Source organism: Pleurodeles waltl, chromosome 5 (genome assembly GCF_031143425.1).
Source record: "Pleurodeles waltl isolate 20211129_DDA chromosome 5, aPleWal1.hap1.20221129, whole genome shotgun sequence".
NCBI lineage: Eukaryota > Metazoa > Chordata > Amphibia > Caudata > Salamandridae > Pleurodeles > Pleurodeles waltl.
In genome coordinates, this window is record NC_090444.1 from 446,358,413 (window position 1) to 446,371,763 (window position 13,351).

At 43.5% G+C, this 13,351-nt stretch overlaps 1 protein-coding gene across 1 annotated transcript in view; it reads right to left on the bottom strand.

Annotated features, from left to right (window-relative positions):
* The window catches only part of LOC138295758 (N(4)-(Beta-N-acetylglucosaminyl)-L-asparaginase-like), a 307,883-nt gene that overhangs the window by 137,677 nt on the left and 156,855 nt on the right, over window positions 1-13,351 (bottom strand). The window contains exon 4 of the mRNA XM_069234263.1: window positions 10,583-10,628. Within this exon, the coding sequence (XP_069090364.1) occupies window positions 10,583-10,628 (46 nt within the window). The remainder of the gene's footprint in view (window positions 1-10,582; window positions 10,629-13,351) is intronic.

Below are 13,351 nucleotides of genomic sequence, written 5' to 3' on the forward strand. Positions count from 1 at the left end.
CTTTGTTCATCATGTCTCCCGCTTACAGGCCTGCGACAGGGCAGCGGGATCTGTTCCTGAAGAGCAGGAGAAAGACTAATGGATAACCACTAAAAGAGTATTGGTGGCAACTGAAAAGAACTCTTAACTGAGTTCTCATTTGACTGGTGAGGGAAATAGAGGCTGCACCTAAACATGATTCATGCTTTTAACCAAGAACTGCCCACCATCAAGAGGTCACTTGGGGGGATTAGCTCAAGTGACTGGATGTAGCACCTCTAGGAAGAATTGTACCCAGGGCCACTGATGTGTATCTCAAGTTGGACTGTGTAGTATTTCCTACTGCTGTGTGAGTAAAAGTACTTTATTTTCCTGAAAGAGAAGCCCTAGGCTGAGCATTGAAATTATTGTGCTTGTTGATTGATTGTTGATTGCTGCGTTTGGGTGCACCAAACTACCTCCCTGAGAAGCCTGAGGCTGCTTACCACTAGGACCTTGAAAGTCTACAACAGAAGTGTTGTTTTTGGCCCACTTTGAAGAGCCATTGCTGAATTGACCCCAGGACACCACTGGTCAACAGAAAGGAAGCACCCCAAAATTCAGAGGGCAACATGCTGACCTGACTTTGGAGGCAGTAGTTTTTGGCATATCCGTTTGCCCTCTCTGGACATGCAGTCGGGGCACATCCAGATTGCCACACACAAATCCGAAGAAAATAGGTTGGCCAGTGATGGACTAGATATTGATGTGTGTGCTGTGTTCTTCACTGCACATTAAGTCTCTGGGTATGGTTTGGCCTTTAAATTCCAATCCCTGGGCAATGGGATCTGAGTTATGACTTGTGCTGTAACACTGTCAGTGTATTTGAAGACCCTCAGAGTATGTGTCTGTCAACAGCGTTGATCAACATCAATGGCCAACCCAATTATGACATCCTTTTGTTCATCAAATGTCTCATTTCAAATGTTTGTTCCACTTAACTGGTGATCTTGATCAATGTAAAATGAATGACATCTTAATTTAGCTCCAGGTGCCAATGCACAAGAAATGTACTCTGTTGCAATGACACAAAATACACATACTTTCAATTTTGGATGTTGGCCACCCTAATTAAGTGAACGGACAGGCATGCAAGTCAGGGTGTGTGTATGGCTTGAAGCAAGGATATTCTTGCTTCCCCTAACCAATGGCATCCTACATTGTCCAACTAGCATTTAAATTGATTTTGTAAATCTTCAATACTTCTGAGTGAAAGTGCAAGAACTGCTGCAGGAGGCTAAACTGATTAATGTAATTCTCAGCATATGGGCACCGCTAGAAGAAACATCAGCAAAATACGGACTCTACAAAGCTTGAACGCTACATACGGTTCATGACCTTAAAACCCAGGATGAAGTAGGTTATCTGGATCAAATGCTGTGAACATTTAACCATTATGTACCATAGAGTGACAACTGTGCTTTTTGAGGTTGTAACCCAGTCTGGAAGCCACTGAGGAGGCTGCTTAGTTCTAAGAGCCAGATAATTGCATGCTAACTATCATGTCGAGGATACTTGCCAAGCAGGTGGCAGTCAGGTCATTAGTTGCCCAGAGACTCACAATCACTGTAACATTTCTTTCCTACTGGAGTTAACAAATGCTGTTTTTCAAGGGAACAGATCCCTGTCTGAGCAAACTATCAATTAACCAAGTGATGTTGAGAACAAGGATTGGTTAGGACTTAATATAACTTGCACCCACAAATACTAATTTTAATATAAGCTTAATCACTAAATCAAGCCCCCTTTTTTACCAGATACCAATATTCAACATCCAGCAGAGGCTTTAATAATTCCAAACTTTCACCAGTATGTATATTATTTTAAATACACCCCTTTCTGTTTCTATACATCATAGCACACTCCTTATTGATGGTCTTTTCCTTGACAGTTCCCCAGGTCATTTTTTGTCCTGATGAGCTCCTAGTATCCAGCCTGAGGGTCGAAACACCGTTGACATGTTAATCAGGCAAGACATCCTAGATTATGTTTTGAATTATCAATCAATTAATTGACAAGCGCACTTTATAACTTAATAAGAGGCTGTCTTAGTGAGATACACCTAAGATCACAGAACTATAAGCAAATTATTTCTTGCTTTATAGTGTGGTGTCTCTTTTATCACTTGGGTGTCACTTTTTTCAACTATCAATCTTTGTTTTTTTTCCCTAAATAATGATTATAAAAATGATTCACCGTTATATGCTGATGCAGCTTCCAAAACATTAAAAAAACGTTTTCACATGTGTTGGTACTGCATTCAGTGGAGCTTTTTTGAAAGATTCTAGACAGATGACTTTCCTCTTCATTTAAGAGTTTTTTGTTTGAGTTAACCAGTAGCAAGATTCTTCTGCTATAATATTAAAATTGATTGAAATTGAGTTTCACGTGGATATGTGTTTTGTTATGATCACATTTAGCCCAATGCCAATTAATATCTCTAAGATATCAGAGACGTGGGGGGCCCTCCTTACGTTCTGCGGGGGGGTTGTTTTATGCCACTGATCACAGCTTAGTATGTATGCCTGCCCATAAGACTCCTTAGGTCATCAGGACAAAGAAGCACTGGCTCTTGTCACACACTGGCCAAGGCATCAACAAAATGTGAAAGCTTTTTAAGCCTTTTAAGGTACCTAAATATAGGATTTATAAAGTAAAAATGAAGAAACTCTGTGTGATGCCAGGAGAACAAGACAGCGATCACATATTGCATCCTGCCTTCACTGTAAACACAAAAAGGAAACGTCCTTTTAAAACAATATACAATTTACTGCATGTATTAATGCACATAGTAAATGGCAATGTGCAGGTTGTGTTACAAAGTTGTTAAAAATCGTTGTCTCATGCCAAGTGTGCTCCCATCTGGAGTCCAGTGGTCTCCTCAATGATTTCCGTTCTGGATGCAGACTTCCTATCAAACATCAGGGAAGAGTTCATATCCACCCATGACCAAGGCCATCCCTGTGCACTGATCGAACTTTACCTCTCCGCTACCTATGACACTACTGACACCCGGGCGCTCAATGACAGACTGTCCACTTCCATTGTGATCTGCACCACCGCACTGGTATGGTTCACCTTCTTCTTGTGTAACTATATGCATCTAGTAAAACGTCTATGTGGCACCCTTGGCTGCCTTCCTGGCGTTCTCTAAGATAGGGTATCAGATGTATACGGACGATAACCAGCTACATTTAAATCTTGAAGATGACTCTGGCAATCTTCCCAGTATTTCCTATGGCTTCTCCCATATTCACAGTCAATACATAAGACGAGGCTAAGACGTGACTATGGCATAAATGAAAAGAGATGGAAATACTGCTCTTTCGCCCTCCCCTTTCTCTCTCCTGCCCTAATAGTATGCATTTCCATTCACAACCTAGGTGAATCAAACAGAGAATGTGATTGTGGTCTTCGATGGTAGATCTAATTTTCTCCCAGATAAATGCAGTTTGCAGATCTGCATTTTCCACCTACATTATTAACTAAAATGGATATTTCTGTTGTTACACTGCTCCCAGGAATTCACCTTATTCTATGTTGTGGTTATGTCTCACCTGTATTATTGTAATAACCTTTCAACCTCACACATCCCTGGTTAGGTCGCAAAGAGCACAAGACTATACAGCTTGACTAGTGTTTTGGCTAAAATGTCAAGATCATTTTACTCCTGCACTCTACTGGCTCTCTGTAAGAGAAAAAAGTGTCTTTCAAAACACTGTTTAATCCACTTAGTGTCACATAACCGCACTCTGATCCTTACAATGCCAACCAGGAGTCTCAGGTCAGTATAGAGAGGTTTGTTGTCACCACAACAATGCAGATGCAAAGGTACAGTGGCTGTTTCCTGCATATTCAGGGCTCCTTGGTTTTGAACTCGCTACTCAATCACCAGAGATTTGAAAAATGCACACCAAAATTCAGGAAATCCTTAAACGCTCACTTTTCATCCTGGCATTTAAATAAACGTGCTGTCCTATCGCATTGCTGCCAGCCAGATGTGTAAGGATTGCTTGCCATTTATACCAGGCTCTAGACTCCTGTCAGCCCAAGGCTTTGACATATTTTAAGTTAGTAATGGGACTACTGATGTTTTGCATCTTCCATCGCAGTAGAAGGGGTGACTGGGTCACAGACCAGTTCTTGCACTTATCTATCATTGCTTTTTCGCTTATTGAGTTTGGTGTTACTCTTGAGAACTCCGAGGCCACCATTTGGGTAGTTTGTAGCATTTAATAAAAAATCCCAAAATTAATATGGAAGTTCAAATAAGACACAATACAAAATAAATTAGTTTTTGGCACGAAATGATATCACTATCCAACTCTACGGCACTCAGTTCAGTTTATTTTGTGGTGCATTTTGCAAATAGAGAAAGGAAAACAACAGAAACATAAAACAACATACAACTGAGTAGAACATAGGGAGCTACTTTGTGCTTCAAAGATTAGAAACTTTTGCAATACAATGTGAACTGTTAGAAATTTGGACCTAGATTTATTTGGTTTCATGGAACACACAAAGTAGTGGAAAAGCTACAAATTGACGATACGTTCTAAAATGTGAACAGTAATACATCCTCTTCTGTGGCATCCATATTTATCAATGCTCGAAGAATGAAGCCCTACTAGAGTTCATGTTTTATCGCAGCAGATCATAGGCATGTTTGCAACAGACGAATGACACACCGACCAATCTTTCATGATCAGAACTTGAGACCTCTATGACAGACATGGTCCTCTGTATCAACCACATGAACCCAAAGAACTAGCTTACAAGTATTCAAAGTTATGTCATGCCAATTCCGCGCAATGTTGTGAGAAGGCACATTAACAATGCTACTAAACTGCAAAAATGTGGTAACAACTTGCACATAAAAAGAAACAAGTGTGCTTTATGCACTTATACCTAAGTACTTTGTGTGATAAAGATTGCTACAAAGGGGGCACAACATTTTCCATTGGGCAGGGCTTAAAGTCTGGATTTAGCTTGAACCAAAGATGGTACACTAGGAGTGCCAGCTTAGTGATGTACCTGGCTAACTGCACATGAAATACTAGAAGATTCGGTGCGGATGGCAGTTATGGGCAGGCTAGCATGGTGTCACACCGGCGGTGAAGCCCATGAAAAGGTCAGGTGAAGGTGCCGAAAGGGCTCTCAAGGCTAAAAGGGCTCTATAAGAGTTTTTGAGATAACTAAGCTGCATTCAGGGGCCTGAAGGTCAGTTGGTGTGCTCTTCAGGACAGGATGGTAGATTCTCAGAACCACTATAATGGGGTTTTGGGTCTCTTATGTGTGGGCAGGATGTTGCTAAAGGTCTGATAGGTCGCCTGATGGTTTCTAAAAGCTGCGGCTGGCTGAGGTAATGTAAGGGCCAGATAGGGTCAGAGGTAATGGTGGCTCTGGCCTGGCTAAGGGTCTTGTTCTCTGGATAGTCAGTAACGGCTAACATAGGACAAACTGAGGGCAAATTAATGGTGTTTACTCAAATGCAGAGGACTAGCAGAGGGGGGATGGCAGACTCCAAGTACCAGCAGAATGAATGAAGGAATGCTTGAGTTAATTGCAGCCAGTGGAGGTCGCACAGGCTTCACTCCAGTCCTTTGTTTATCTCCCAATGTGACATTAAACAGAGATTAACCATATGCAAATTCGTATTTGCTCTTCTAGGATAGGAACAGTCGAGTCTGAACGACCAGGCAGAGTCCCCTCAGAAAGGGAACACAAAAAAATGCAGACTAGTTCCAGCACACTTGGGCCTCATCAGTAAGGTGCATCTTGAGTTCTAAGGCATGATGAGCACATGACTCATATCTGGGCATACCCATTATACATACAGTGTTTCCTGCCAGAATGTACAAAATAATTGAAGGAATCTTAAATTATTCTCAGCCACTGGTGAACGCTCAGGCTGAATTTCAGTTCATCATTTTTCTCTCAATGTGCTACTTTACACAGAAACCACCCACATGCAAAACAGTATGGATCCGACTCCTATAGTGTGAGGAAATGGCTTTTTGCAGGTTCACCCCTACTTTTTGACTATTAGGTACTGGTGTAAAGAGTCTAAGAGGGCACTGTGGCCTGCTAACCAGACCTAAGTGCCGGTGCTCTGAAACTTCTTAAAAGTGTATGTTTTATTGGCTTATACCCAATAGCATGAGTCAATTTACTTATAAGTTCCTATTATATGGTACCAGGAGTGTCCAGGGCATGCAAGATAAAGTGCCCCTCATGGACTGCAGCACTTATTATGCCATCATAAGTGTTAAAGCATGTCTCCCAGCCAGACTAGTAAATGTGTTTTGAACTGCTAACTCAACGTTGCTATTTAACCTATTGACAAAGTCCAGACCTTCCTTTTTTAGATATATACAAGTCACTCCTAAGATAGGCCTGTTGAGCCCTAAGGAAGGGTGTTGTATAATAAAAAGTCGGACATGTTTTTGTATGTTTTAACAGTAAAACCCCAAAAATGATGGGGTTTTTTCCTGTAGAAAAGCTAGTAGCCCTATTGGCAAGTACAGGGTTATATGCTGACCACTCAGCTGTGCTAAGTTTTGAATAGGACTACTAAAGTTTGCACTTCAAGGTATCAAAGGAATCATTACATTCAACCTGATTTGATGATCAAGTCGAATGTAATGCAACTTTTAAGCAAAAGGCAACTTTAGAAAGTTGCTACTCTGTCGCCCAAGTTTTCCAGTGTCCATTTACAATTGCTGGCCGTGAGACAACCTTATACCCTCCTGTGGAGATGTGTGAATGACTCGCAGGAAAGGACATAATTGGAGCCTGCTGCTAGAAGAAGTGTTACCTCCCCTGGTAGGAAGCCCAAAAAGGGTGTGAGCCCAAAAGTTGAGATTTAAAGGGGAAGCCACCTTTGAAGGGCAATTAGTGGACACACACAAGAGGGGTTGCTCTTTTTGTTCTGGTAAAAAGGTTGGCATCAGGGGCAGAGAGGGAGAAACTGTTGCCAAACCAGTTTTCCCATAGGCTTGTAGCCCACCGGTAAACACGCCTCTAGAGTGGGCTAAAAAAGCTCCACACAATGAAAGAAGGATTTTGCCATATAGAGAGTGGGCAAAATAATGCACTCTGGGTTAGCCAGCAGTCACACTTTAAAGGTAGTCATCATCAAGCGGGAGAGAACCTGTTAGCGAATTGGCTAGTTGTCACTGCATCTCCAGAGGGCATCTGAGGGCATAAAATTAGCAATCTGGCACCCAGACCTCAGATCACATCTGCACTGGAGGTAAGACTAAAGAAGGACTGCCCTGCTGTTCCCTGAGCCCGCTGAGGAGGGGCTGCATGAAAAACTGGACTGCACCTGCTGATCCCTGGGCTAGCGAAGAGAGGACTGTGCCTGTCATGCCCTCCTTGAGGAAAGTCGTCCCTGAGCCCAGACAGAAAAGGTGAACTCCAAGAGTCAGTTGGCTGATTTCCTGTTACTGTTCCAGGGCCACAGAAGCTGAAAAAGCCTAGCTTAGCAAGTTGATAGACACAAACTCTTGATCGCCACTGACGACTGAAGCACATCATGGGAGACTGAGTCCCAATACTCAAAAGTTGCAACTGAGTCTGCTGAACTCGAGAGAGTAGTTGAATGAATTTTGGTCACCCAAGATGGACACTAGCATCAGTTAAAGGGAACCACTGATTTCTCTGTAACAGGAGACCAGTAGACCAGGGGCATCTGTTTTTTGGTTGGACCTCACCCGGACTATGAGGAAAAGTGACCTCTGTGACCAAAGTTGTCCCACCAGGCTTGTGGACTGAGGGATAGCCCAGGAAGACCTCTGTCAACCAGATGAGCATCCACAGCATCCTATAGCAGCAACAGAACCCTGTATCCCTTGCATCAGAATCAATTCACTGGGGTCTATGGTGGCTCGCTCATAGAGCCTGGAGCTGGACTGGAGACTGCTTTGACTGCAAGGTAACTGTCCTGCTAAGCCTAAGTGGGCTGGAGTAACCGAACACTTTACAAAAGTTTTTTAACGTTTTCAAAGTGACCTCTAACTCCAGTAGTTCCCATTGTCATTTGTGATAGGAGTGAAAAGTTGTAATTTACAATTTTCTTGATAGTTTTTATCTCCAGAACCCTCTGGTGGATTGTATTCTTTTTGGTGTCTAAAATGTATAACAATAAGATCCATTTTTATAAATTGGTGTCAGATTTCTTTTATGTCATGTTTCTCTCTTATTCAGCTGTTATGGTAATTCTAAATGCTTTGCACATGTTCCTTTGATAAACCAGACCTGCCAACTCACACAGTGCCACCGTGTGTCGCATGATTTTGGCTCTCTTCACAAGATCACCCGGTGAAGAGTCAAAATTACATGGTGGCAGGAATGAGGAGCTGGAAAACACAAAAAGTGTGGATTTTCAGCTCCTCTTTAGCGGCTGCAAGCAGCTGATGTCCATTAAGATGTGTGAAAACACCCCAGGACATCAGCTGCAGCCCCAGCAACCTATGTTTTTTTGTTTTTTGTTTTATTGGAGGGGCAGGGGGTCAACTGGGGCAAGACAAGCGGACAGACATGCCTCAGAAGGTAGCTCTCAACATAAATCGCCTTCCCTTTCACACGGCAAATTCTATGTTTAAGTTGGCAGGTCTTGACAAACCCTGATTACTCAAAGCCACAGCTACCCAGGGTTGAGGTAAGGTCTTAGAAACAAACCTGATTGGATCCCAGATAGGTTTGTAAGATTACTACAAGGTGATGTCATACAACTATGCCATATAATAAGCTGCATTTCCTCACATATAGGAACAGGCCAGTCCGTAGTTTGTATGCTTCACATTGCTCTGTGTCGGAAACCAAAGAGGCTAAAGGGGACCTGCCCAGGGCGGTTCCATTAATGGTTAGAAAAAAAACAAGCCACGGTTTCTGCTACTTAGTGGGCAATCTCCCATTTATGTCTCTATGATCACACAATGTAAAACGCTTGTGGAGAATTATTCTAAAAAAATCCAACATACACCCCAACTCCATTTGAAAGGACAAGCACCCTTTTTCAATGCTGATACTCAGCTTCTCAATTTCTAGCATTCCATAGACTGTGGATCCATTCCATATTTAAAATGACTGTTGTTTTGCTTCAGTGGTCTCTGACTGACTGCTTTGCTGCCAAAGAGTAGAATAAAGGAGAAATCAGCCAGGAATCAAACCACAATTAACAATGCTATAAAAGAACACTAAGGTGGTCATTACAACCTCAGCGGTCTTTTTACAAGACCGCTGAGGTACCGCCGTGAGGAAGACCGCCAGTAGTGGCGGTTTGCCGCTCGGCGTATTATGACTGCTGGTTGCTCTCCGTCCTTTTTCGGACAGAGAACTGCCAACAGCCATACTGGCGGGCGGCGGGGAAGTGGAGGTTGCTCCACCTCCACCATCACGCCAACAGAACACCGCCCACCGAATCACATCCTGTGATTCGGCGCGGCGGTGTTCTGTTGGCGGTGTGGTGTCGGCGGACCAGCCCCCATGGCTCCCGTCCCCTCACGGAGGATCGACGGAACAGGTAAGTCGATCGTCCGTTAGGGGAGGGAGGTGGGGGGGTGTTGTGTGGGTGCATGGGGGTGTGCGTCTGTGTATGTAGAGGGGGTGTGTGAGTGCATGTATGTATGTCTGTATAGATGTGTGCGTGTATGTTTGTATATGGGTGTGCGTGTCTGACTGTGTGTGTGGATGTAGGCATGTATGTCGGTGTGTGTGCGTGTGTGTGTTGGTGGTGCCTGCGTGCGTGTCGTGTGTGTGTGTGTGTTCTGTGATGTTGGGGGTCGGGGTGGGAAGGGGGGCCCTGCCACCTTTGGGGGGTGGCAGGGGTGGTGGGGGGTGTAGGGGAGGGAGTCTGGGTGGGGGTAGGGGAGACCCCTATCAGTGCCAGGGAAGGAATTCCCTGGCACTGATAGTGCTTACCGCCATGGATTTCATGGCGGTTCCAACCGCAGGAAATCCACGGCGGTAAGCCGGGTCAAAATACCACCGGCGGTATAGTGACGGCCGCCGGGCGGAACGGAGAAGCGGTGGATGACCATGGCGGTAACCGCCTTGGTCATAATAAAAAAAAAAAAGACCGCCAGCCTGTTGGCGGTCTTACCGCCGCTTCTCCGCCTTCCACCAGGGTCATAATGACCCCCTATATGTCCAAGGTAAAATGGGCATACATGTCTACAATAAAACACATTAATACTTCAAAGTCATGCTTAACGGGTAAGCAGTAGTAGAAAATTGACACCCACTACTGTTTCCCACCACCATACTATTTTGTAAGGTACAAACTAAACTGTAGATATTTATGATCTCCACATTTTGTAACCTACTAATATGTTAGTTAATTTCACAGAGCCAATGTGACTTAGAAGTACCAAATTATCAATGTATTGTATTCCAAGCTGTACACCTATGACAGGATTTGAGCAAAAACATAAAAGAAATCTTATACATAAAACACTGTATATATTTAGACACAATACAGCAGCGTTTAAGACAAATACATAAATAATATATTAATATATTTAAGACAGAACAACAAGGGAGGGTTGTATGGAATTACCTATTGTATCATGCCCTTTGAGTTTTCTTTTCTTTTCTAGATAATCCTGTGTGTAAGAAAGTATTCAGTCAGTGGCAAAAAAGGCTATCAGTGCAACACAAATATAATCTAAAAAGTACCCTAATCTGAACAATAACTTTAACGACATAATTCCAGGCAACTATGATAACTGATGTTAAGAAGACCTGGGAGGTCGATCTACAGAGGTTGCCCTGTTAGTTTTCTTTTGACATTTTAAGGGACCCGCACTTCATTAAAAGCTTAACTCTATAAAGGACAAAAAGATAGTTGTACTGTTGTATAAGTGTCTGCTGGAAAGCCTAAAAATGAATGGCACTCTCAAACAGTTGAATCAAACTTGGTGAATGACTTTTATTTAACAACAAATATATATGCAATTCTTTTTTTGTTCAGGATCATATAGATCTGTTGAGTTTATTGCTTATATGGATAGCGCCACACACCCTTTTTCCTCCCCGTTCTCGACCTGGTCTTTATCTTGCTTATGGGAGTTAAGTCGGTTCAATCCCTGCAATCTTCTCCTCAACACCTATAGGAGGCAGGTTCAGCCATTACTGGGAGGGCACAGCTCCCACTTATAGGAGCGAGCCAATATAGAAGAGACAACAAGAGTGGACATTGGATGCTCAGACTCACAAGGCCCATGGTCCATGGAAAGAACCAGACTCTAGACATCATTTAATAATACTCTATAGCCCAGGATACGAGAACAGGACAATAAAGCTGCACCTAGAAGAAGGGAATAAATCCTAGAAAAATAATAAGGGTGGGCTACTAAGCATAGGCAACTATGTCACTTCATCATAGGAAAGGCGTGTTCTGCCCTACTTTGCAGTCAAGGTGGTGGTCCAAACTTTCCAATTGCTATTATATAGATGTATCTAAATATTTGACTTTAAGTGTATGCCAAGCAATTATTTGATTTCTTATATAGAACAATGAAGACTCTCGCCAGAGTGCCATACCAATTAGAAAATAAAGTTGTACATCTGAAAGAAGGCATAAAATAAATACATTGTGCAAAGAAAAGTTCTATGCCCGCTTTCACAACTTGATACCAAACAGCATGTCACATATGAGCCACAAATATTCTCACACACACACATAAAACACACACACAAACACACTAAGGAATGCAATCGTTTCTTCAGAAGCTATGCAATTTGGACCTCATCATGTTAATATCAGTGATGATAAACTATAGCAAATAAACTTACCAGTGATACTGATAGAAAATGTGTCATGGGACGTGAGTGTAGGCGCACTTGCATGGATATGAGTGGTTTGTGGTGATAATGATATAGTTTTATAAGTGCACTAAAACACCCTCCTGCAAAAGCAGCAATAAAGCAGATATCACAAGTGTAATTGATAAAGGAACATTTAGATTTTTTTTACATGTTGTAAATCAAATGCACACTTTCCACATTTTAAAGGGTTGATGACCTCTCACATGATGCAAAATGGCAACATATTAAAACAAAGGGAGGTATTTAACAAGCACTGGGAAAGCCAAGAGGTCTGGCTATTTGCAACAGTCAGTAGAAAACTGGAGGCAGTTTTCCTTTTGAAGTAATACCCTATACAATTATACTCTTGGTGCTGATTAATTTATTGTTAACATTTACAAAAAGTAATCACACCTTGCCATATTAAACCTGCTGAATTACATGCCCACTAAGAAGCCTTTCTGATTGATGCAGGATTGTATAAGCACTTTTTTAATATTTTGTAGTATGAATGTTTAAATAAAGAATTTTAGTCTGCTAAATTAAGATTTTTAAATTGATAGGGATGGTTATTGTTTTGTGTTATTTTACAGCCCAGAAAAAGTGATGTCTGTGAAACACATGTTGGCTGTAGCTGTTAAACATGCAAGCACAGTTGGAGGGCGGAGCTTGCTGAGCCGCAAGATGGCCGCACTGTAGCGGAGCTCCGCCGGCTAGCTAACTATCCTGATAAAATCCTGTGGGCCACACCCGATGTCTTGATTTCCCTAAAGTGGCAACCACAATGCAAACAACGGTAGAGAAGATTGAAACCGCCAGGCGGCTCCGGTAGGGTCCGGTGTGAGCGTGAGGCCGCGCGGAGGTCCGAGGGGCATAGGCCGGGGCCGGATGACCGAGGCCTGATGAGAACGTAACCGCGCTGTCACCCGCTTGCGAGCGCGCCGCGAGAGAGACCTGGCAGAGACTTGGGGTAGACCCGGCTGCACCCGGAGCCCGAGAGGGGGTGTGGCTCGGGACGTCCCTGGACAACAAGGCAAGGCCGCACGCATCGGAGTGCCGCGGTGGGAACAACTGCGCGAAATGGCACAGGGGAGCCGCGAAAGGACCCAGAGGTGAGACTACGGCAGCAAGGCGGTTAGAAGCGCGGGGACCCTCCGTTCTCTCTGAGAACAGAGCCGGGTTGAGCTGCCAGGCGGAAATGTGGATGAGTGGGGACAAATAATGACACTACTGGGCTGACCGGCGTAACTTAGAGAGCGGGCTCGGAGTGAGTGAAGGAGAGCCCCTGTGCATGCAGGTTTTAGCGCGCTGACTACTGCCGGACCCCGGGTGGGTCACAGAGAAAGTAGTGACCGGCAGGAAGACACTGATTGCTGCGAAGCGTGCCTCGATTGTTCAAATCCGATCCTGGCCCTCTGATCGGTGGTAGCAACCCTGTGGTGTGAACCTCGATAGAAGCGGTGACCGCACGGAGGGGAAACTAATACCTGTCACCATGGGGAAACACGATTAAACTCAG